Source organism: Pongo abelii, chromosome 4, assembly GCF_028885655.2.
Source record: "Pongo abelii isolate AG06213 chromosome 4, NHGRI_mPonAbe1-v2.0_pri, whole genome shotgun sequence".
In the NCBI taxonomy this organism is placed as follows: Eukaryota; Metazoa; Chordata; class Mammalia; order Primates; family Hominidae; genus Pongo; species Pongo abelii.
In genome coordinates, this window is record NC_071989.2 from 138066973 (window position 1) to 138093320 (window position 26348).

Below are 26348 nucleotides of genomic sequence, written 5' to 3' on the forward strand. Positions count from 1 at the left end.
CCGAGGTGGGTGGACCACTTGAGGCCAGGAGTTTGAGACCAGCCCAGCCAACATGGCAAAAACTTATCTCTACTGAAAATATAGAAATTAGCTGGGCATGGTGGTATATGCTTATAATCCCAACTACTTGGTTGGCTGAGGTGAGAGGATCACTTGAGCCCAGGAAATGGAGGTTACAGTGAGCCAAGATCGCGCTACTGCACTCCAACCTGGGCGACAGAATGAGACTCCATCTCAAAGAAAAAAAAAATCTGAATTTCATTTTTGCTAAGATTTTCTCTATTTCATCTTTGAAACATGTTTTTTGAGAAATGACATGCTGGGGAAATTGTTATTTTTCACAAACATGTCTTCCATCTAAATAAAATAGTACATCTTAGAAAAAGTGAAATAATTTTTTATATAATTATATTTAATATGATATCAAATTTTAGTAATTTTAATTTTGATCATAGTATATTATTTATCTTTCTTAAATAATCCCTGTTATATTACTCTCTGTAATAATGGTTCAGTATTTCTGAAACCACTTATTTCTGGCATTGTGCCTTAAGCTCCTTCTGGCATCAGATACTGGTGCTTAGCCTGTTGTTACCTTTAAACTTATTATTTATAATTTTGTCTGGCTTTTATATGGGGATGGGCTCATGACAGATTATTGGAAACAATTACTTAATTGAGTCTATCATCTATATCTCCAATTCACCAACTTTATCTAAAACCTTTGATGTTATCTTCCAGTGTTCAGTCAAGTGTGGCAAAGGCGTGCGTCATCGGACCGTTAGATGTACCAACCCAAGAAAGAAGTGTGTCCTCTCTACCAGACCCAGGGAGGCTGAAGACTGTGAGGATTATTCAAAATGCTATGTGTGGCGAATGGGTGACTGGTCTAAGGTGAGAACCATTCTGTATATTCTCAGTAATAGGTTTCAATAATATCAGCATTGCCCTGGGTACTATAACCACATAGCATGGAGTTTAGGAGGGAAGGAGAGTAGAATTAAACATCATGGGATATGGAGCACTATATACCACATCCAAGTGCAGATTCTGGCTGGCTGTCCATGATCATGATCTCTATAAAACTGTGTTAAAAATTAAGATAAAATGTACAAAGCACTTAGCACCATACTTGACACAAAGGAAACTGTCAAAAAATAATAGCTATCATTATTGCTTTTTTGTAAATTATTCACATAGTTCTTTCTCAGAATATTTTTGCATAAAACTTATCTAAATAGAATACTGTCAGATAAGTCAATTCAAAATATAATTAAGTAAGGTAGCAGAAGAACCAAATAAAGGCAACTCGGCTCTTACTAGATAAAAGACAGTCATCTTCCCCCAAATTTTGGGAGTTGTGTATGGTAGAAATGGAAAGGAACAAAATGTTGACATCCTTTGGTCAAATCAAGTGAACACAATTTATATGGAAAATGAACAGTAAGTTTAATTCACGGTAACAGTAATGCCTATTTAAAGTTTATATGAGTAAAGTAGAGCCTCATATAGGGCTGTAGAAAATACCTGACCTGTTCATTCTATGAAATACTAATAAAACCCATGTTTTAAGATAAAATTCTGATCATTTTGGGGTGAAAATAGATCTCACATATTATTTTTCAGAAATATAAATATGAATCAGTGATCCCACTTTCAGCTGTGATATTATATACTATCATGAAATCATAAAATTATAGGGCTTAGTTCCATGCTCAGATGAGACATAATAAATCCTCTCTCTTTCCCCTTTTGTTGTATAAAAGAGAAAAGAAAGTGATGGCTGCTGGGGTATGGAGAGGAGTATAATAGTTTTTCATAAATAACCCTAAAGGGCTTTCTGGGAGAAATATTTTCAATATAGAAAATACTGTGGTTATCCCACTTTCCCAGTGTTGCCCCAAAGCAATCCATGGCATTTGAAATATAAGCTATTTTCTCATGATTATGTATGCCTTTTATCTCTAAGAAAAGTTTGCATATTAATATTGCATCTGAGTTATCAATAAACTAGACTCTCTTTCTACTACTTACAACACTCAAAATTCACATTTGAACTCTTTAAAGGATGCATTTGTAAACAACATAAATCGATCCCTAACTATAGCAGTGAGAAATATTCAGCTCAATCCATGGGAATTTTGACTGGTGAATCACATAAGGAAACTTCACACTTCAGAGTAAAAAATTTGAGGCAGCACAGAATTCTAAACAAACTACAACTAATTTATTTTATGTTCAGGATTTGTTTCCTTAATTCTAAGGGAGACAAATAGAGCAGGATAATAGGGAAAGACAGTGGCTTGGAAGTCAAGAGATACAGAGGACAATTCTCACTCCCTCTTTGCACAGATGGGTAAAGTGGTTAAGCCACTGAATTAATGCCTTTGTGTCTTTGTTTCCATATGAGTCAAATAATGAAAATGGAACAGTGTTTTCAAGCTATATGTATAACAATTTTTCCTTTTTTAATTTTATTTCAATAGTTTGTGGGGAGCAGGTGGTTTTTGGTTACAGGGATAAGTTCTTTAGTGTATATGTATAGTAACTTTTCATTCATCACTGAAGATACAGGATAGGATAAGGAAGAAAAAGTACTAGCAGCAAGAGGGCAGGGAAAATCACCTGTTGCTCCCTTTCCATTGTAGGAACTCATTTGTTTCTTTTGGCTAGTGAAATTCTAGATATTTTCTTAGAATGAAACAATTCTGCTCTGAAAATATTTACAAACCGCCTGAAAAACTGAGCTATATTTTTCCAACTTTGGTGATAAATAGAAAAATTTAAACGTAGGCCAGGCGTAGTGGCTCACGCCTGTAATCCCAGCACTTTGGGAGGCCGAGGCGGGTGGATCACTGGGGGTCAGGAGTTTGAGACCAGTCTGGCCAACATGGAGAAACCCCGTCTCTACTAAAAATACAAAATTAGCTGGGCATGGTAGTATATGCCTGTAATCCTAGCTACTAGGGAGGCTAAGGCAGGAGAATTGCTTGAACCTAGGAGGCGGAGGTTGCAGTGAGCCAAGATAACGCCATTGCACTCTAGCCTGGGTAACAAGAGTGAAACAAAAAAAAAAACAAAAAAAACAAACAAACAAAAAAAACTTAAATGTTAGTTGTTGTTAACCTCCAATTAACTATAAAATCCAGATGTAATTGCAAAAAAAACCAAAAGATTCAAGTTTTATTGTAATGTGTGACACAGAATTACAAGTTCATACAATGCTGCCTGTGGGAATATGGCTAGCAAATCCTATTTGCTTGACAAATACTATTACTTTTGGTTAATGAAACGTGCCTACTGTGTGGCCTCTGGTTAAATCTTAGGTAAAACCAAAGTTCACTAGGGAGATCATAGGGAACACTGATTGTGGTTTTTTTATGCTAAATTAAAAAATTTTTTTTCATTTTTATAAATATATGTATATAATTCTTAAATATAATTGGATTGAATTACTTTTAATTGGTTTTGTGGTGTTACTGTATGACTACCCAACTAGAACATAGCCTTTGTGAGTGAGGAAAGAAACGAATAGCTTCAACAAATACAGTTGACCCTTTAACAAAACAGATTTGAACTACATGGATATACATACATATGGATTTTTTCAACCAAAGGCAGATCAAGAATACAATATTTCCTGGTTGTGAGACCCGCTTTAAGGAGGGCTGACTTTTTGCATATGTGGGTTCTGCAGGACCCACTCAAGCTTGCGTGGATTTTGATTATACTCGGGCTGTCCTAAAACCAATGCCCACATATACCCAAGGAAGATTGTATTCATCTTTATTCCTGGCCTTTTAACCTTTGCTTGTTGGCCTGTTTGTTTCTTTGTTTGGTTATTTAGAAGATCCAGCAAACAGTGCTGTTGTTTGTCCACTTTCGGACTTTATATGAATATAAGTGCTTTTTTCCTTAAAGCCGTTTTTTTTTTCCTTTTTCATTATAATGATCTCAGCATCACAGACTCAAACAGCGTGCACAAATTAAAACCAGCGGCTCCATGTGAATTTTATTGATTTCACCCTTCATTTTATACTTCTATGACATTACTTTCATGTTAAAATGAAGACCATCCCAAAATAATTACAGAGAAAAGGAATAATGAATGCCATGATTAAGTTTCAGTGATTAAAGTATTCAGGGACAGAGAAAACACACAAATCTCTTATTCTTATCAGCTGTGTCCTTGAAACAGGAATAGCAACAAGATGTGTGTGATTGTGGGTGGATTTTTGTGCTCCTCTGAGGTCAGTTAATCTGTCAGTTTCACTCAAAGTCTGCCCTATTTTTAAACTGTCAATACTAAAGTGGACTTCAGCCTTGGATTTGCTTTAATCAGGAATATTAAATGGACAATTTTTTTAATAAAGTCTAGCACTGAAAACCTGCTCCTCCCTTAATAATATAGATGAGTCCCTGGGAGAATCAAAAGAAAATACATCCTCAGCTTCTCCCACTGCCTAAGAATCATTGACTGCTATTGGGCAAAGGTAGTATCGGCTAAATGGAGGATGACTGAAAAGATGGCTTATGCCTCAAACTATGTTGACTGCATTTGTATCAGCCTACATGATTTATATCATATATATTTTGGGTGGTTTTGTGTAAATAGTGGAAAAATTGCTCTGGGCTTCTGAGGGGAAAAAATAGATTAAGGTATATGCAAAGAGTGAAACTTATAAAATTGTTGCCTTTGATTTCTAAGAAAAAGTAATTCAGCCTTTGTTGAACAATATTCATGTTTATTTCATCAGGATTACAATGATGGCAAAAATAGGACACATACAATGTGGCTGCTTTGCCCTGGCTTGCATTAACTTACACAATTATATGCCACCTTCTGACTATATCTCTCTCTGCTATAGACATGTTCTTCGGATCTTTCTTGGGAAAAAATAACATTATACACGTTTTCCTGCCAACTTAAATCTTCATTCACTCATTTAAGCTCTTCTTAGTATGGAACACTGACTTGAAAAATAACATTGTCTCTAATGTTTAATGAAATGACATTTTTTTTTTGGTCTGAATTTGACCTTCCTTCCTTTATTTAAACTTCTGCAACTCCTGATTTTCATTACTGGAGACCAGCAGAGAAGCAAAAAAAAGAGTATTATTTTATCTACCTGTTATACAGGATCTGACTATTTATGAAGCTTTTATAGAGTTAACCCTTTCATGCAGTATTAACAAGTGATTTAAACTTATTCAACAGAATTCTGCTGAGAAACAAGACACCTTAAAATTGCACATAATTGTTCCTGGTTTATTCTTATATTTATATCCTGCAATTCAAACTTACTCCTTTAAAATTCTAGGAAATGATTCGTTTTGGACACATATAAAGTTATGACATTATTAACAGATATTTGGACAGGGGATTTATGAGCCTTTTTGAAATGACATAATCTAAAATAATGCTGGAAGCACAGTAAATCATTTTGGATGATTTAGTTATACAGCCCAGCCAGTTGGGTATATATTTGTTTAGAAGTGATAGATACAAAGCCTGCAGTATAATGAGTAATTTTTAACTTATCCTCCAAAAGGAAATCACAATTATATTCAGCATGTTGTATTGAATAGGAGAGGAATTGGACAAATGAGGAATCTAAAAACTAAAGTGATTTTTTCCTAATGAATAAGCAAAATATACTTATCTAAATACCTGCTTTCTAGCAATAAAAATTAGATTTATGTTAATGGGAATTCTACTTACTCTGAGCTCATACTCATAGTGAAGATTTTCTAGTTTCCTTAGTTACAAATCTCAAAATGGTGTTCTACAATAAATTGTTTTCTCATTTTCTATGGGAACAATGCTTTGGCTGAAAAAAATATATATTGACTACTTAGTACTTTATTTTTATAATTAAAGACCTGTATATATCTGGATTATTTCTGGTAAAAATAATTTCTTACCATACATATTACTGATGTTATTGAAATCTACTTCATATATTATATTGTCATAGGAATCTGTAATAACTATAAGCAAATAAGTATTCCTAAGTTGTTAGCACTCTAATTGTTTAAAAAAGTTCAAAAAAAGTACAAATTAATTAGTTATGCCAGCTCTTTAAGTGTGCTTTGCATAATCAAGCATTATAAACTTAAAGTGTTCTCCTGTTGCATAATTATTAAATTAGAACAACTCATAACAAACAAGTGTAAGATCAAAGAAACAACAATTAATTTTAACAAAAACATTCCTTACATACATACTTAAAACAAGTCTAGAAAGACGATACAAGATTACCTTGTCATTTTGAGCCTTACCTACATTCAGATTGGCCAGCAGTCAATACAAGTGACTTGATTTGTGCCATTTCACATATCTCTCAAGAAAACATTTTCCCTTTTTGTTATATTGGATTCTTAAGGTGTGTAAATTTGAAGCTCTCAGTAAATTCGTAGGCTGTAGGCTCATAGGATCTTTGACCTGACCATCTGCCCTCTATTTTTTTTTTAATTTAAGTTCCGGGATACATGTGCAGGACCTGCAGGTTTGTTACATAGATAAATGTGTGCCATGCTGGTTTGCCGCACTATCAACCCATCACCTAGGTATTAAGCCCTGCATGTATTAGCTATTTATCCTGATGCTCTTCCTCCCCTTGCCTCACCAACAGGCCCCAGTGTGTGTTGTTCCCCTCCCTGTGTCCATGTGTTCTCATTGTTCAGCTCCCACTTATAAGTGAGAACATGTAGTGTTTGCTTTTCTGTTCCTGGGTCAGTTTGCTGAGGATGATGGCTTCCAGGTCCATCCATGTCCCTGCAAAAGACATGATCTCATTCCTTTTTATGGCTGCATAGTATTCCATGGTGTATATATACCACATTTTCTTGATCCAGTCTATCATTGATGGGCATTTGGGTTGATTCCATTTCTTTGCTATTGTGAATAGTGCTGAAATGAGCAGATGAGTGCATGTATCTTTCACAAAAGAAGACATTCATGCAGCCAACAAACATGAAAAAAAGCTTAACATCACTGATCATTAGAGAAATGCAAATCAAAACCCCAGTGTGATACCATCTCACACCAGTCAGGATGGTGATATTAAAACGTTCAAGAAAACAACAGATGCTGGCAAGGCTGTGGAGAAATAGGAACGCCTTTACACTAACTTCTATTTTTCTATACAGAAGCTTGTCACTTCTTAAAACTAACATTGATAGTAGTATGTCAGACTTATCACAGTTGGTAGCATTTTTTTAATAATCATCGAGGACATTTCCTTCCACTGAAGGAAAACTCAGTGAGTCTTTGAAAGAAATTTGAAACCTTGATACAATCAAGAATATACTGAAGTAACTGACTAGATAACACTGTTTTGATCATGCACACCTGATGTCTAATGTTTTTTGCTTTTGTTGTTTTTTTCTTTGCATTGCCAAAAGGTACAAAAATCACCAGAACCAAAAATTTTAAAGGGGGATTTCTTGCTGTCCCAGGGCTAGGCTAGACCTTAGGACTATGGATTCCAACATGCCTGTACTGACCAATGATGGCAAATACCCTACCCCAATTAAAATCAACTGCAGGGAGTCCAGAATCCTAGTGAGAATTTGTATAGCTTCATAGTTTTAACATAACTAAATGAAGCAGGCTATTAGAGGGAAACTCAATCCCTTGTTGAAGAAAGGATACTTATTTAAATTTAAGGGAATAATTAGCAGCAAAAGCAAATAACCTAATTAAATACTCTAGTAGAATGTAAAAATAGAAAATGTTAAGTATCCACTGAAACTAGAGAATAAAATAAACACAATTAAGAAAATAATATCTTGTCAAGTAGACACATTAGTAAAGTTGGTATATACCAAAGGCCTGAATGTCATCATTTTTATAAGATCAAATACAGATTAATTTGAGAATTCTTGGCTGGGCACGGTGGCTCACGCCTGTAATCCCAGCACTTTGGGAGGCTGAGGTGGGTGGATCACAAGGTCAGGAGTTCAAGACCAGCCTAGCCAACTTGATGAAACTCCATATCTACCAAAAATACAAAAAAATTTAACTGGGCGTGGCAGCAGGCGCCTGTAATCCCAGCTACTGGGGAGGCTGAGGCAGAAAATTGCTTCAACCTGGGAGGCAGAGGTTGCAGTGAGTGGAGATCACACCACTGCACTCCAGCCCGGGTGACAATGAGACTCTGTCTCAAAAAAAAAAAAATTCTTTAGGCTAGCATTTCCAAAATTTTGTTCCGTGGAAAGCTCATTCCTTGGGGATGTGGTCTCCATGTATGAAAAATGCTGGTGTTAAATAAAGAAAATCAAATATCTTTGCTATAGGACTTTTCAGGTCTTTTAATATTCTACTGTATTTGGTAAATCGCAAAGAGGAAACTAAAGTATTTCTCCTTTGTTTTTGCTTTATACCAAAGATCGCTTTTGCAGAGGACATAGCTAGTTTGTTATTTAACATAATACACTTTGGGTGACTTCACATTAGATTATTCAACTTTCAAAGAATAGTTATGTAAATTTTTTTTGAGCTAGAGAAAATGTGTAGATTGAAACTAAACTGAAATTATCTATAACATAGGGAATTATTCCTGAAATAGGTTAGCATTTCATTCAAAATTGTTTTCTAATTATGTCTGCAAATATACTGATGTTTGGAGAAGGTAATTGCTTACAATTTTTGTAATTACAAATAATCATGTAAGACAGGAAAATGTGAACAGCTATCCCCTAAAATAGAACACTATCACACCGAAAGCTCTCATTGTCAGATCAGTCCATCATCTAAAGAAATCAAAGATTGTGGGCTTAATTTTAAAGCATTTGGACATTGAAAAAAACCTATCCTAAGATATCCTAAAAAAGAAATATTTTACATTTTATTTTCTTTGAAAACTGTTCACAACAAATAGATTAGTCAGTAGTAAGTAGGATCCCTTTCCTCAAGAAAGACTTTCTATTTTGTTGTTTAGATATATCCACTGAATACTTACAAAACTTGCTACTCACTATCATATCTGGAGAAACCATGCAAAATTTCCTGAACTATGACTATCAAATTGTTTTGTCTCTGTCTCTTTGCACTAACAGAGAATGGAATTTTTTTTTGCATTGCTGTTATTTTTATTTTGAAAATCTCCTGAGAGTCTTATTTATTGCCACTAGATATACAAAATTTAAAAATGAATTTCTAAAATGTTTGAATTGCTGAAAACAGTCAAGTACATTGGCTGATATGATCGATCAGAGCAGAAATATATTAACTTAAGAACAATGAGGCACATATGCTGTTATATATTCTACCTAAAGAAAATGTATACTTCAGAGAGACTGAGATAGTATCTCTCTCTCTCTTTCTCTCTCCCCTACGTGTGTGTATGTGCAACACATACATAAGTATAAATGCAAATATAAGAACATGTGTTTAATGCCATTTATTTTGGAAAATGCAAGAGAAATATTGTAAAAATAAAATCCAGAGGGCTTAATAATATTTTCTTCTTTATAGCTTCTAGCACGATTACTAGGCTATTAAAATAATACGTTCAATCACTATTCTTATGCAGCATAATAGGGAATCTATAATTTCATCTCCTAAACCATATCTCAAATTAATTCAGAAAGTAAATGTGATGGAGTTACTTTTGATATTCCCTATAGAAGGATGGAGCATACATGCTAAATCTCATTTTTGTGATGTTGAACCTCAAAAGGATTCTATGTTAGAGGGGGTGAGGAGGTATGTTCACGTGAAAAAATATGAGAATTTGATACGAATTTTATAAAATTATAAGCAGTAGTCTTAACATTGAGTGTACTTTACTGAGATATGGTGAAATATGTGTTCATTAACTACTAGAGACTATCCAGAGATAGACATAACCAGATAACCAGGATAACTAGAGAAATACAAGTTTAAGATGCAAGAAAAATATACAAATGATCAGCCAATTAGAAAGATACCACATGAGGTCTTTGGATTTCAAATGTAACAAACAGGCTGGGCACAGTGGTTCATACCTATAATCACAACACTTCGGGTGGCAAAGACAGGAAGATCAATTGAGGCCAGGAGTTCAAGACCAGCCTGGCCAACATGGCAAAACCCTGACTCTGCTAAAAATACAAAAATTAGCCAGCGATGGTGGTACATACCTGTAATCCCACCTACTTGGGTGGCTGAGGCACGAGAATTGCTTGATCCCAGGAAGTGGAAGCTGCATTGAGCCAAGATCGTGCCACTGCACTCCAGCCTGGGAATAGAGCAAGACTCTGTCTAAAAAAAAAAAAATTAACAAAATTTCTTTACCAAACAGAGCCATGGGCCCTGAGCTGGGGGTTCTGGCTTTGAGATTTTGCTTCAGGATGACTGGATGGCACTCCAGCATCCACACAACCAGGGTTTCAGACTGGTGTTGATCTTGTTTGCAGAGGAACAGTTCCTTAGTCCCCCTAGCCTCAAACTCCACATTTGTAAAATGTACCAAAGTAACAACAGGTTTCTTGGAATGTCAAAATGCTCTCACCATGCAAGTAAAAGTAATAATCCAGTGTCAATGATGTGCATAGTCCAAGGAAATGTATTTTGAAGTCCTTAAAATGAAGAGTCAATGAAACACAAATAGCAGAATGGATTAGAAAAATATACATCTATAGGTCTGTGCTATAGGACAAAATATGCATAAGTATATAGAGCATAATAAATAAATCTAACAAATATGGTTACAAGTAAACATGCACACACAGAAGTAATATGGGAGAAGCGGAATGAGGGATATCAGGAGGTAACCAGAAAGCTCCATTTAAAGGGTGTAGACGCTACATAACTGAGTCCAATTGCATTCACACATCTCTTTCTGCACAGCACTTCTAATATTGGATGTTATCACTTTTTTACACCAACCTGATAGGTGGAAAAAAATTACATCTCATTTTGAAATGCATACATTCTTTGACTCAGCAAAAATTTTCCTTATGAACATTTAAAAAAATGTTTAACAAAAGATTTTCCTTATGAACACTTTTGCATAATTTGCTAACCATATTTATGAAGTTGCTCATTGCTGTAGCTTTAAGTAAACAAAAATTTGTAAACAACCTGTGTGTCCATTAACTAGTTATAGAACTCATGATGCTATTTTAAACAGTGGAATATTGTAGCTTTAAAAAAAAATTTATAGATAAATACATGCTGATAAGAAAATTTATCCAAGACCTACTATTAAGTAAATGTCATGCAGGAGAGTTATATAGTGTCAACAAAGGTTATTGTAGGTTTGTTAATCATATACATATTAAAATGTTTCTACACAGATGTACAAAGAACATTTTATTTGAATTACACTGAGAGAAATGAATTTTTTTTACTTATAATTTTACCATATCTATAGAATTACTTTTAATTTTATAAAGCTCGTTAACAGTTTCTATCTGGAATTTTTAAAAATTCTTACTTTTTTAATCCTTACATTTTTTCAGGCTATACTATTGAGAATGATTGATATTATGGATACAGGGAGATGTGAAAATACTATAGAGTTTCAGGAGAGAGTTGAGGACTTGGGACTAGAAGAGGTAAGATAGCTCAGTATATCTGGTTTGAATTCTGTATCTTCTAAGTTAATGAGTCCAAATGAAATAATTCATGGAAAATTCTGAGAATAGTGTCACATACACAGTAACTATGTAAGTGCTGGCTATATTCAAATTGTAATATCAGTGGGGCTAGGGAGAAATGGTTGAGTTTGAGAATTTTTTGTGAGGTTAAAATGAAAAGAACTTGGGTTGATTATCTGTAGTGGGAGGTAAGAAAGCAGGAGGTGTTAAGGAGAACTCCCAGGTTAGTTTTCTGGCCTGAGCAACTTGTATGGATTGTGGTTTGTGATATGAGACAGAAACCCCTGGAGAAAGATTAAGTTTGAAAGGGAAGATCGTGAATTCTATTTTGGACTATGTTTCAATGTGCTCATCAAATAGTTAAATACTGGTGAGTAGTAGGCAGACTAGGGGAGAGGTATGGGATGGAAATAGAAATTTCTGAGTTATCAGCACCTAAACGGTGTTTAAAATTTCAAAGTATATGTGTACCTGGGGAGAGAGTGTAGCATGAGAAGAAAAAAATGCAATTCTGAGAAACTCCCCCTGTAAAGGTGTGTGAGAGAAGCAGCAGCTGTGGCAGATGGAACTGAGAAAGGGTTTTTCAGAGGAGCAAGAGAGAAATCATGAGAAACAGAAAAAAAAAGTATTTTAAAAAATATTCCATGTGATGGGGACTGACTGAATCAGAGGGAGTTGAGAGTACCCTATCTTTAGTTTCAACTCAAACTTCAGCTGCCTTAGGAAAGTGCCTTTGGCATTCTAATAACTCCTCACTTTTATTTATTTTTATTTGTATTTGTATTTATTTATTTTTTTGATACAGAGTCTCGCTCTGTTGCCCAGGCTGGAGTGCAGTGGTGCAATCTCAGCTCACTGCAAGCGTCTGCCTCCTGGGTTCAAACAATCCTTCCTCTCAGCCTCCTGTGTAGCTGGGACTGCAGGCATGCACCACCACACCCAGCTGATTTTTGTATTTTTAGTAGAGATGGGGTTTTGCCATGTTTCTCAGGCTGATCTCAAACTCCTGGGCTCAAGCCATCTGCCTGCCTTGGCTTCCCAAAGTGCTGAGATGAGTCATTAGCCACCGAGCCCGGCCCTCATCTTTAAAAGATACATATTTAACCCAAAATTCCTGATCTTATTTTCTCAAGACTACAGCCCACTTCCAGTTTCTTTCTTTTTTTTTTTTTCCAAAACATTTCAAAATCATCTCCCTACCTACCCAGGCTAGAAGCTATCCTTGGCACTTCTTCCTCTATACACAAGTAGGGTTTTGCCTCAGTTGCTCTTAATTCTCAATATAATACCACAATCCCTTCCTATATTTCACCAGAATTAGAGTAACAGTTACCTTACCTGCATACTCCTCCTCCCATAGCTCCGTCTATTCACGAGATGGTTGCATCATTCTTTCCTATACTCTTAAGTACTTCCAGAGATCCACCATTGATTGCATCAACTACCAGATACTGTGGCTCAAAGCTTTCTGTATTGTAACCTAACCTACCTCTCCAGAATTTTCTCATCATTTTCATTAACTCAAGTGTTTCCACTAAGCTCACACCTGAGCAGTTTTTACTTCTACAATCTCTGTGTCTTTGTTTATACAGTTCTCTTTGCCTACAATTTGTTTCTTCCAACAATCCAAGTCCTCAAAGACCAGCTGGAGTACCTAGTTTCTCAAAGGGCTTCATCAATAAATGACAGCTTCAGAACTCCTTGGTACTTATTGATTACATTAGTTTTTCACAATTATTGTCTTACATTATTGCCATTTCAGTAAGAAAATCTTAACTCCTTTACCCTTCTCAAAAATATCTCAGCAACCAGACCATTGTACTATATGTGTAAGCAAAAAAAATTTAAAAAGTATTATACATTTAAGCATTGTATTTTTTAAAATTTTAAATTATTTTAAAGTTTTTGGGGGGTACACAGTAAGTGTATATATTTATGGGTTGATTTTTCTGACTCTAATTTGATAATAACTAAGATTTCATATATTTTACAACAAAAGATTTATTCACTGATATTTTCCATGAAAGTTAAACTAATCAACATAATTTTAGTAGTCATACACCTCTCTTCACATTTTCCTATATCATAACTCAAACTATTTGAAAATATGTTTTTAAGTAAATTCACCCTTACTTTATTTAATATCAGAATACTTGAGACCAAAAACAGTTTTTAAAGTTGAGTTTCAAGGAAACAGGCAGACTTCTTTTGTGTCGTCTTGAATCCATTTGGCTGGAATACCCACCGTCAGGTTAGGTAGCTATTATCTACCTTAGAAAAGAAGTGGTGGATAGAAGCAAAGCTCACTGAAGAATTTTCTCCTGAATTGGCAAATACGTGTTTATTCTAAGTTGGAATAGGTTAAATATAGCTATATAATGCTATCTGTGCTATTTTAAATCAAGACTTTACTTATTTAAACAAAACAGAACAAAAAACACACAGTTCTCTCTCACATGGCCACAGAGGGATCTGATCCACTTTTGACATACAATTGTTGGACTAGACATGGAAAGTATTTTATTTGAAAAGGAAATTTAATGATTGTCATTCCAAAAAGTTCTCTCTGTTGGGAAGATGTTTCACTGGAATGACAGTAATAAAATAGAAATGTCTTGATATACTTTTTTCACTTTAGCAAACTCATTTCTGATCTGAGTTCTCACAGAATTACAAGTGTGCCCAAGACTTTGTGTCTATTAATTACTTCTTAATGCAAACATCATTTTTTTTTCCATTGTTGTGGTGATCAGTGTACACTTTGATTTAAAACACATTTTGGTTATTTTGACAGTCCTTTCACAACATATTCAGTTCTCTCTAAATCATTCATAAGCAATCTGTTTGATTTTGTCACACACATTTCCTTGATTTGCTATAAATATATGTAAACATTTTCATTAAAGAGGCAAGAAGAGTTTGAATGTTAGATCCAAAAAAAATAATGAATTAATTAAACACATACACACACATACACAAAAAAACACCCTCAAATGCCTGACCTCTAGGAATGGATTCAATTCCAAATATCCATGTGTTAAATAAGGCAGACAAATTGCTTTAAAAAGACACTGAAACACAGACCAAAATGAATAGCAAATCTTTAAAAACAAACCTAACTTTTATTCTTTACTATGCTTGTTTCACACTCACTTTATTAAAAAGTTGAAAGATAGAACTGCCAAACATATACATAAATGAATAGGAATGCAGCGCTAATAATTTCCAGTAGAAGTCATCCTTTGGTTTCCTTATGAGGTCCTCTCTCCACTGTGAATGCTACTTCTTGTTAATCCACTTTGGAATAATCCATTATTCCCAAAAACAAATTACCCAAGTCTATGCTGTTAACCTTGTTACAGATTGGCACTTATCATTATAGATTATATCAGGTTCTATAAGATTGTCTATTATATTGGTTGAGGAAAAAACATTTGTGCTCTGCCAGTGACAATTTTCCCTTAATTTAGGAATTCCTGTTTCTTACAGAGGCCAGCTGGAAATGAGTAAAGCATTACAGAGCCTTCCTTAGCTGTTGGCCTGGAGAATACACATTCTCTCCAAAATATATATCTTTGGCATAGTCTAGAAGTAAGGAATCTTGGGTAATCTCTGTGCTGGCCAAGTGTGAGAATTATGATTTTTAACCCCTAAATGCACTGAAGTTTTTTTTTTCTTTAAGAATTAAAAAACAGACTGCTGTTAGTTGAGTTTTTTAATCTAACAAAAATTTAAATAAACACCTTAGAGTGATATTTTTACTGTTGTGTTTTCTGCCTCCTCTTTGGTAAAGTATTTAACATGACATTTATAGGATTTACAGCTTGAAGAGTTTTACAGTTTCTTTAGGATGTGTTTAACATGCACAGATTAATAGTTCCATGAACTCACTGACAAACTAGTAGATTATATAACCTAAATCTACGCATTTATTTATACCGTAATCTCCCATATGGTCCCCAAATCTAAGTAATCTAAATATTCAGAGTGACAAATGACTAGCTAGTACTGAAACAGTACTTATATGACTTTTCTGAAGTCCTGACATGAAAGGTATAAACTAACATTTAGTTAATAATTTTAAACTTTGGCATTTTACCATGGATTCTCAATGTATAAGACTAGATGTGGAAGTCTTTTCTTTAGCCCCATGTTCAAAATCACATATTACTTCAAATTATAACTTAATGGACAAATATGGAACATTTTCTCTAACAGCAGTTGTTAGTCAAATAAGTAGAGTTAGTAATTATCTCAACGCATATTTTCAAAATGATATGATTAAAGTAAAATATCAAATTGCCAGTTGAAGACATATTTCATTCTAACACTAAAACATTTATCGGCTGGGCACAGTGGCCCACATCTGTAATCCCAGGACTTTGGGAGGCCGAAATGGGCAGATCACTTGAGGTCAGGAGTTCGAGACCAGCCTGGCCAATATGGTAAAACCCCATCTCTACTAAAAATACAAAAATTAGCTGGTCATGGTGGTAGCACCTGAAATCCCAGCTACTTGGAAGGCTGAAGCAGGAGAATCACTTGAACCTGGGAGGCAGAGATTGCAGTGAGCCCAGATTGCGCCACTGTACTCCAGCCTGGGCAACAGAGGGAGACTTCATCTTAGAAATGAATAAATTAAATTAAATAGTTATCTTTTTTTCTTTTGAGCTTTTTGTGCCAATCAGTAAGAGCTTCTATCATATACTTTAATTTTAGGACTATATATATATATATTTTTTTTTTGAGACAAAGTCTTGCTCTGTCACCCAGGCTAGAGTGCAGTGGTGTGATCTTGGCTCACTGCAACCTCCACCTCCAGGGTTCAAGTGATTCTTGTCCCTCAGCCTCCCGAGTAGCTAGGATTAAAGGTGTCCACCACCACGCCCAGCTGAGTTTTCTATTTTAATAGAAACAGGGTTTCACCATGTTGGCCAGGCTGGTCTCAAACTCCTGACCTCACCCACCTCAGCCTCCCAAAATGCTAGGATGACAGTTATGAGCCACCACGCCCGGCCTTGGACAGTATATTTTTATACTTCTTCCTTTCACATTCACTTTGAGAAGTATTAATAAATCCTTATTTTTACAAAGAAAGAATTACAAGACTCAGTGTCACAATTCTAGCATAGTTGTTTATGCAAGTTAAATACAGAAAAATAGCATAATTGTTGGCTGCTTGCTGGATAGCAACAGTGTAAGACATCAAAAATTAGCATGCGGGACAGTCCAGTGGATGCCAGATCCCATGGAGTGCAGAAGCCATACAAGAGTCAGAGATCAATGGAAAGAATGAGCGTCTGCTCTCTCAACAGGAGAGTAGTTAAGAGGTTTTTAGGAATAGCCCATTTATAAAGTGTTTAGTGAAATTAAGTTGTTCAGAAGTGCCTACGTTGCTTCTTGGACTAGCAGACAACAATATTCTTTGGTGAATTTGGCAGAGACATGATAATGGCTAGGTTATACCATGAGCCATCACATAAATTTCTACATATGATTCATGAATTTTCAGTGACAGAAAGATAATTTTATACTTTACAAAACTAGATTCAAGTTGTACTATGTACAAGCCTTGAAGAACCCATTGACATCATGGTTGACTATTCTCTTGTCTCATTTGGGTACTTTATAAATTTGTGGATGGCTATTTATTGGAGCTTGTGTAGCCACTTTGAATTAAACATGTTTTACTTATTTCAGTATATCTCAGAGCATGTTTGCTATCATTCACCGGAATTGAGTGGATACCTACTAAGCATAATGGTGTTCATATAAACTATGGGAAAGAATACGTGAAGATGATCTTGATAAAAATATTCAACTATATCATAAAAGGAACATTTCTATATAAAATAATGAAAATTTAGCAACAGAGTACTTTCATATCTTCTGTGTGGCATTTGACCCATCAAAAATTTCTTTATAACATTGTGCTATTTTAGACCTAATTAACCTCAGTTCCTAAAATGTATCAGATTACACTTGAAAAACTTTAATTTCATCAGACCACATTTTCAACAGTACACACTCACTGATCTTGAACATACTGGAGCTATGACATCTGTAAATATCTCAAGGTAAATGGACATTTCTTTGAGCATCTTCTATAAGGTGTTCACCTATTTTTCAGTGTTAAACCAAGGTCTTTTTTATTTATTTATTTTACTTTAAGTTCCAGGATATGTGTGCAGAACATGCAGGTTTGTTACATAGGTAAACGTGTGCCATGGTGGTTTGCTGTACCTTTCAACCTGTCACCTAGACATTAAGGCCTGCACTCATTAGCTATTTGTCCTGATGCTCTCCCTCCCCTTCTCCACCCTCAACAGGCCCCAGTCTGTGTTGTTCCTCTCCCTGTGTCCATGTATTCTCATTGTTCAGCTCCCACTTATGAGTCAGAACATGCAGTGTTTGGTTTTCTTTCCCTGCGTTAGTTTGCTGAGGATGATGTCTTCCAGCTGTATCCATGTCCCTGCAAATGACATGACCTTATCCCTTTTATGGCTGCATAGTATTCCATGTTGTATATGTACAATATTTTCTTTATCCAGTCTATCACTGATGCACATTTGGGTTGGTTCCATGTCTTTGCTATTGCGAATAGTGCTGCAATAAACATATGTATGCATGTATCTTTATAATAGAATGATATATATTCCTTTGAGTATATACCCAGTAATGGGATTGCTGGGTCAAATGGTATGTCTGGTTCTAGATCCTTGAGGAATCACCACACTCTCTTCCACAATGGTTAAACTAATTCACATTCCCACCAGCAGTGTAAAAGTGTCATATTTCTCCACAGCCTCACCAGTATCTGTTGTTTCTAGACTTTTTAATAATCACCATTCTGACTGGTGTGACATGGTATCTCACTGTGGTTTTGATTTGCATTTCTCTAATGATCAGTGATGTTGAGCTTTTTTGTGTGTTTGTTGGCTGCATAAATGTCTTTTGAGAAGTGTCTTTTCATGTCTTTTGCCCACTTTTTGATGGGGTTGTTTTTGTCTTCTAAATTTGTTTAAGTTCCTTGTAAATTCTGGATATTAGACCTTTGTTAGATAGGTAGATTGCAAAAATTTTCTCCCATTCTATAGGTGGCCTTTTCACTCTGACGATAGTTTCTTTTGCTGTGCAGAAGCTCTTTAGTTTAATTAGATCCCATTTGTCAATTTTAGCTTTTGTTGCAATTGCTTTTGGTGATTTCATCATAAAATCTTTGCCCATGCCTATGTCCTGAATGATATTGCCTAGATTTTCTTCTAGTGATTAAACGAAGATCTCAGCAACACTTTCCATTAATGCCATAAGTAATACAATTTCAGGAGTGAAATTTCCATGTTCACTTTTCTCGTGTTATTTAACTTGTCAGCAGTGTCTCCTGTCTCATTCATCTTTTGTGATAGAAGAAAGGATTTCACACCTTGTTTTGTCCAGGAAATGGACTTCACAACTATTCAGAGTTCATTTCATCCCTTTATTTCTACAATAATGTCACAGTTAAGAATTTGTTAAGTTTTTTGCATGTGTTTTTATTTCCTACACATTTTCATTTTCTCTCATTTGTCTGTGTTTAGGCCAATCCATAAATTTGTCAAATCATTTTGGCATCTGAGCCTATCTTTATCAGTAATGCCAAACCCTGTCTGCTCAGTGCTATCATCTATCTTAGTAGATATAATTTTATAAGAGTTCATGTCTGTATCTGTTACTACATCATCCATGGTCATTTGTAGAAAAAAATATAAACATCTGAGTTAAGTAAACTTCGACTCTACACTTCTGTAAACTTGGACATTGCTTATACTTCCCCTAGGTATTTCCCTTTCAGCTAGTTTATTTAGATTAAATTATTTCCAGGTAAAATAAAGTCATTCGGCTCTTATTACCTGGCATAAGGATGGCAGGTAATAAAGTAGGAAATGGCAGGAAATTAAGCTTTAGAGACTGAAAACAAGTATAGGGTTTAAGAAGGTATATTTCATTTGTAAAGAAGATTAAGCCTTTTTCTTGTTACCAAGTTGATTTGCTAACATTTCTATTTGAGCTTCTCATTTACTAAACTATTTCTCTAATCATTTTGAGGGTCCAAAGTGTTTAAATTATTGAGAATTATTCTATCATGTTTAGTGTTTGACATGTGAGCCACAGTACAGACATAATTTGATACAGTCTTAGACATTGTCACTAATGTCCAGGGCAATAAAAGATTTATTTCATTATAAAAGAAATATAGGGTTGTCAATGAAAAGAGTCAAACTGTGTAAAATATTTAAAGAGATTTATTCTGAGCCACATATGTGTGACCACAGCCCATGACACAGCCCCAGGAAATTCTGAGAACATCTACCCATGGTAGTCAGGCTACAGCTTAGTTTTATACATTTTTGGGAAACTTAAGACACCAATCAATACATGTAAGGTGTGCATTGGCTTGATACAGAAACAACTTGAAGAGGGGGCTACCAGGTCATAGGTGGACTCAAAGATGTTCTGATTGGCAATTGATTGAAAGAATTTATTTAAAGACCTGGAATCAATAGAAGGGAGTGTGTCTGGGTTAAGATAAGGGGTTGCGGAGACCACTGTTCTTATGCAAGTGCAGCCTCTACTTAGTAGGCTTCAGAGAGAATAGATTGTTAATGTTTCTTATCAGACTCAAAAAGGTGCCAGATTCTTAGTTAATTCTCTTCTGGATCAAGAAAAAGACCTGGAAAGAGAAGGGGATTCTTTACAGAATGTAGATTTTTCCCACAAGAGAAGCTTTGCATGGCCATTTCAAAATATGTCAAGAAAATAAGTTTTGGAGTAAATTACTTTGATTTCTTTCAGGGCCTGCTATCTGTCATATTCTTATTGCTACAAAGAGTCTGCTTTGTCAATCTTAAGGTCTCTGTTTTAACGTTAATGCTGGTCAGCTATGCCTGAATTCCAAAGGGAGGAGGGTATAATCAGGTGTGTTCTACTGTTACCAGCAGCAAATCCATTGAGTCTACAGCAACCTCAGTTCTTGTCTCCTCAGAAGAAAGAATTTGACTGAGAGGCATAAGGCAGAAGGAGAGACCAAGGCAAGTTTTACAGCAGGAGTGAAAGTGAAGCAGCATCATTATCTGGGGTAAATACCCGAGGTTTGCTGTCTCATGCCAGGGGCAGACACACAATAAGTGAGCTTAAGAGCAGAGGTTTAATAGGCAAAAGAAAGAGAAGAGAATAACTCTCTTTCGTAGAGAGAGAGGGACTCCTGAGTGTGCCTTCTGATTCTGTGGTGAAATGCACGAGGTTTTATAGATGAGGTTGAGGAGGCGGTGTCTGATTTACATAGGGCATGAGAGATTGGTTGGACCAGGTGTGCCTTTTGTTTGCATAGCACAGGAAGAAGCTGGCCACCCAACCCTAATCTTCTATTATGCAGATGGGTTCTCCACTTGGCTGGCATCATGTTAACTGTTCCTTTATTCTACACCTGGATGACAAAGAGAAAGGGAGAAGGACCCTCCATGTTGAACATATCTGGGCCCCAGGTAGCCTTTTCCTATTGGCACAGTTGCCAGCATTCACCCATGCAAGCTTCTAGTTTCTATGTCTGCAGCTCAATTTTACGGGCTGCTCTTTGTTAGAAAAGAAATGATTTGGGGGCTGCTTTTCATTAAAAGAGAAATGTTACTAAGGACTCTCTGACTCTCACAAACTGCCTAAATAATTTCTTTCTAGCTAGTGTATGAAAAATGTATTAAAAAGCTTTAGAGCAGGAATGAAAGGAAGGAAAGTAAACTTGGAAGAGGACCAGGCAGGTAACTTGAAGGACAAGTGTGCAGTATGATCTTTTGACTTGGGGTGTTATATGTTGGTATGCTTCCGGGGTCTTCCATTCCTTCTCCCTAATTCTTCTTTTGGGGTGAGCTGTCCACATGCACAATGGCCGGGTCGCACTTGGAAGGGGAGCATGCGCGGTGTGTTTACTGGAGTTGCATGCATGCTCACTTAAGGTGCCCTTCTCTTACTAGTCTAATATTCCTAGGTCATATACCAGTTAAACTCCACCATTTTTCCTCTTAATGCTCATGCTAGAGCCCACTTGCCCAATTCCCGAGATCTTATTGGAAAGCTGCTGATCACCAGTTTCAGGTTTTTTCTATCTATAGGGAAACTGCCTTCGCCAGGTGCTGGTTGCAACTAATTATTATTTTAGAGAGACAGTTAACAACCTCCTGACCATCACCTGATGGTCGCCTGACATTCCTGGTTGCGGGGAAGGGAGAGTCCCACTTCTGCCCTGCTCGTGTCTGCTTGACTATCTAGCATAACACTACCACCCATTCATGGCCTGAATTTGTGTTTCAGGTTTACTTCTAGAATGCTCTTGGCTGAGGGGAGGGGTCCATTCAGTTAGTTGGGGGACTTAGAATTTTATTTTTGGTTTACATGGTGAAATTATCTCATGTGTACCCAAGTACAGAGAAGATTGTATTTTCCTTAGGTAGATTTAATTGATGAATATCACTACGGCAATGGAACAAATTTTGCTTTCAGAGACTTTGGGGCTTATTTTTTGGTGGGGAAAAGGGATTATCCACATCAACTTTCCTTGTGTCTTGTTGTTTGTCTACGTCAAAAACTTGCTTAAGTCCTAAATCCTTGTAAGCAATTTTCTAAGCTGTTTAAGTTTGCTCTAAAGATGATTGCTTTTGTTTTACTCTAGTAAACCTGGGACATCATGATTGTGTTTCCTATTCAGAATTGAATCTTGTACATGGAGTTGATTCATGAGGTGCTTTGTTTCAAAGGTCTTTTGGGGCAGTATTAAACTGTTTGGGGAACAGAATATCTATCAAACAATACAAGACTCTCCTTTTAAAATACTTTAGTCGGAAAATTTTCCTTGTAAAAGAAATTTCAATAGCAAGTTATCTGGTAAATTCTGTATTTCTTTCCCATTTGCTGGCAAATTGATGTTGACATTTTAGCATTTTGCTTTTTAGTGGAACTCTATAGTGTGTCTTGTTTCAAATATACATTAAATTACTTGATACACATGTGAAGAGCAAGATTTAGCATTTATTAGAAAGAAGGACTGAAAGAAGGGAGAAGGGAAGGAAGGGAAGAGAGAGCGCGTCATGGAATCTGAAGAAACACCTACTTAAAAGGTCCACTCTACTCATTTGCCCTTGTTATTACACATTTTGGAATATCATAGCACACAAGTGTATGAATAAAACTATATAGTGTATATAGTGGAAATAACATTATATCTGGAATCAAAAGACTTGCATTTGAGGTTTGTCTGTCCTTATGGGGCATGTCTTTGTATCATCTCCTTGAGTTCTACCCTGATTTTCCCATTTGAATTACAAAACCCCTTATCCCAAACATTTCTCATCCTCTCTCCCAGCTTTAATTTTTTCCATAGTACCTGTTAATATGTAAATTATAGTGTACTTTCCTCCTTTATTTTTTTGCTCTTACCCTCTCCCCCATTAAGATGTAAGCTCCTGGGGGCCCCTGTTCTTGTCTGTTTTGCTTACTATTATATCCCAGTCTCTAGAGGTGGCACATTGGCTCAGTAAATATTTGTTGAATGAATAAATGAAATACATGCCTCACACTTTCCATTAGCAATGTTGTTAGGGTTATGAGAAAGATAACCAAGATATTCTACGTAAAAGCATATGAGAGGCATGGAATATAATAGGTATTTCATATGTCTGTTCATTTGTGTTTATTGTCTAATACATGATCTGTCAGTAGGTTGTCTGTAGAGAAGGTGACTAGATGTTTTAGTTTATCCAGGACTGTCCCAGTATGCCTAGAGTCTGGGAAAAATTATTATCAGCAACTTATTTCACAAATGTCCTGATATGGATAATAAATTATATGATCACTCTATCTAAAGGTGAATCATGCATATGAATTGTCCTTAGAGCAAAAGTTTACCTCATACCATATAACCTGAGTTACACTAAAAATGAAATAAAAAAGCTTTCAAAATTCATTAATGTTTAATTTAACAGTAAAATAAGATAATAGTCTAACATGGCAGTATGTGGAAAAGGGAAATATTTCTGTTTTAACATAAGAGAAATATTAGCAATTTTCAAGTATTAAATAGTGCTTAAGCATTCAAATGCTGAATTCAGTATTTTTTTAAGTTAAAACTCTAATTCCAGCACTTCTTGCCTGTAAAACCGTAGGCCATTTGTGAATTTATGTGAGCTTCTACTTTCTCCTCTGTTTAAAAGGGATAACAGTATTCATGGCCTTCATGTGAGATATTAAAATAAATAGAAGTTTTAACACAGTGCCTGGCATATTATAAACACTAAATAAGTACTAGCTTCTTTCTGTTAGCATTGAATGGAGGAAAAACTTTCAGAAGTAGTACTGTCAGAGGCTTTGGAACCAGAGAGACTCTATCTTGCGTAGGACCTGGTAAAATAAGGCTGAGACCTACTGGGCTGCATTCCCAGGAGGTTAAGGCATTCTAAGTCACGGGATGAGATGGGAGGTGGGCACAAGATACTGGTCACAAAGACCTTGCTGATAAAACAGATTGCAGTAAAGAAGCTGGCCAAAACCCACCAAAACCAAGATGGTGATGAAAGTGACTTCTGGTCCTCCTCACTGCTCATTATACACTAATTATACATTATACATTAGCATGCTAAAAGACACTCCCACCAGCACCATGACAGTTTACAAATGCCATGGCAACATCAGAAAGTTACCCTATGTGGTCTAAAAAGGGGAGGAACCCACAGTTCTGGGAATTGCCCACCTCTGTCCCAGAAAATTCATGAATAATCCACCTTTTGTTTAGCATATAATCAAGAAATAACTATAAGTATACTAAGTTGAGCAGCCCATGCCCTGCTCTGCCTGTGGAGTAGCCCTTCTTTTATTCCTTTATCTTCTTTTTTTTTTATTATTATACTTTAAGTTTTAGGGTACATGTGCACAACGTGCAGGTTTTTTACATATGTATACCATTCAGGACATAGGCATGGGCAAGGACTTCATGTCCTTTATCTTCTTAATAACATTGCTTTCACTTTAAGGACTCACCCCGAATTCTATCTTGTAAGAGGTCCAGAAACCCCCTCTCATGCGGTCTGGATCCGAGGTGTTTTCCCATAACAGTACTATTGGTTTCCTTTGATCACAAAGCAATAAAGTGGCTTTGTAGTGTAACTGATTATTTAAATATTACATAACTGGCTAAAAGTGGATGAAATTGCCCAGCTTCCACAGTGGTAGTAATCTACTTCTAACTCCATCGATTTTATGTCATTGTGTTTTGTTAATAAATGTTATTGAATAAAATACCAGATCCACAGTAAATAATCTCTGGTGTTTTTATTTTTTACACAGGACCATGAACATAATGACTGGTCAGTAAATATTTGAAAACAAAAATAAATGATTTAGTATTCTGAGACATTCAAGCAAACTATAATTTTAAGACTATGTTAGACAGCACTTGTACTTGCAGAAAGCTAAGACTTGCCACAACTGTAAGCTGGCAAAGTGGATAATAGTTAATGAGATTAGAGTCTTTACTCTTACGTAGCTTCACCACTTAGAAATTTTCACCACCTAGATGATAGTTAACTTTTAATAATAAATTATTTGGAGTTTTACTTTGATAGTAATTTAGACCTGAACCTGCAGCTATGATCTACTACAATACCTGGTCTAACAAAAAGGAAAAATAAGTTTCAGGTAAATTATTTGCTAGAGGCAAATAATTAGAAGCCAGGTCTCCTAATTTTGAGGTCAGAATTATTTTGACTTTTTCTTTAATGTCTGTGTGTTTTTAATCATAGTGACATTATTTGAGAAGATATTTGATTATTTAATATTGTCTTCTATAATAAAAGTAATAAATAGTTTAGAAGATTATTTGGGATTTAAATTGTTCTATTTCAAATAACTGTCCATTTTCCACACATTTGTAATAAAAGTTTTACCAAATTATATTTTATAAAGAAAATACTTACTAGTAAGAACTTGATATTTTATTATTAAAATCTTCTAATGAAAATTAGATTCTAAAACTAAAAGATTATTTATTTTAATAATAAAGCAAATCTATTAGTTATTAGTTTCTAAAGCAGAAAATTATACTGTTTTAGTTTAATGAATTACAGAATTTCCATTATTTCTTGGAGAATATTTTTATTTCCAGGTTATGCCCAAATAGTTACAAAACGTAATTTGCCTATAAAATGCAACTAACATCTTTTTTGAGTCCCCAAATTTTTATAAAAGGTGCTATTCAGCCATTATCTGCTAAGATTATATATTCTGAGTTATCATGTGTCTACTGTTATTTTATGTCATTTTCAATAATACTGAAAAATGATGTGTTACTTTGCTTTGCTCAGATCCCTTGGAGTTGATTATATAAGATTGACTAAAAGTGTCAGGAATAGTCTGTGACTAATTATGGGCCTCTTTGAAACATTGAGAACCTTCTTTATCACATCAGAGTGAGCTCATCTTTCTAAGGCTTCTGTTATTCTTTTGGTTTCTCAAATATTGTGATCTTTTTCAAGATTTACAGAAATTTTAGGAATAGATACTAGAACAGTATTTTGTTCTATGTAATATTAATCCCTTAAAAGTTTTACACTGTATTGCATTGTCCTGAAAATACTTTTCTAAGCATGTCTTTATTTATATGATTATATCCATCGTATACAGTGGTATTGAGATTAAGGCTTTTAAAGGAGAAAGACCATGTCAAAGAGTCCTCCTATAAC

General features: G+C 35.3%; 1 protein-coding gene across 3 annotated transcripts in view; it reads left to right on the forward strand.

Moving 5' to 3' along the window:
* ADAMTS19 (ADAM metallopeptidase with thrombospondin type 1 motif 19) overlaps nt 1–26348 on the forward strand; it is a 286879-nt gene that overhangs the window by 251997 nt on the left and 8534 nt on the right. For all 3 annotated transcript variants that reach the window (XM_054555896.2, XM_002815845.5, XM_054555897.2), the window contains one exon: nt 742–894. In XM_054555896.2, the coding sequence (XP_054411871.2) occupies nt 742–894 (153 nt within the window). The remainder of the gene's footprint in view (nt 1–741; nt 895–26348) is intronic.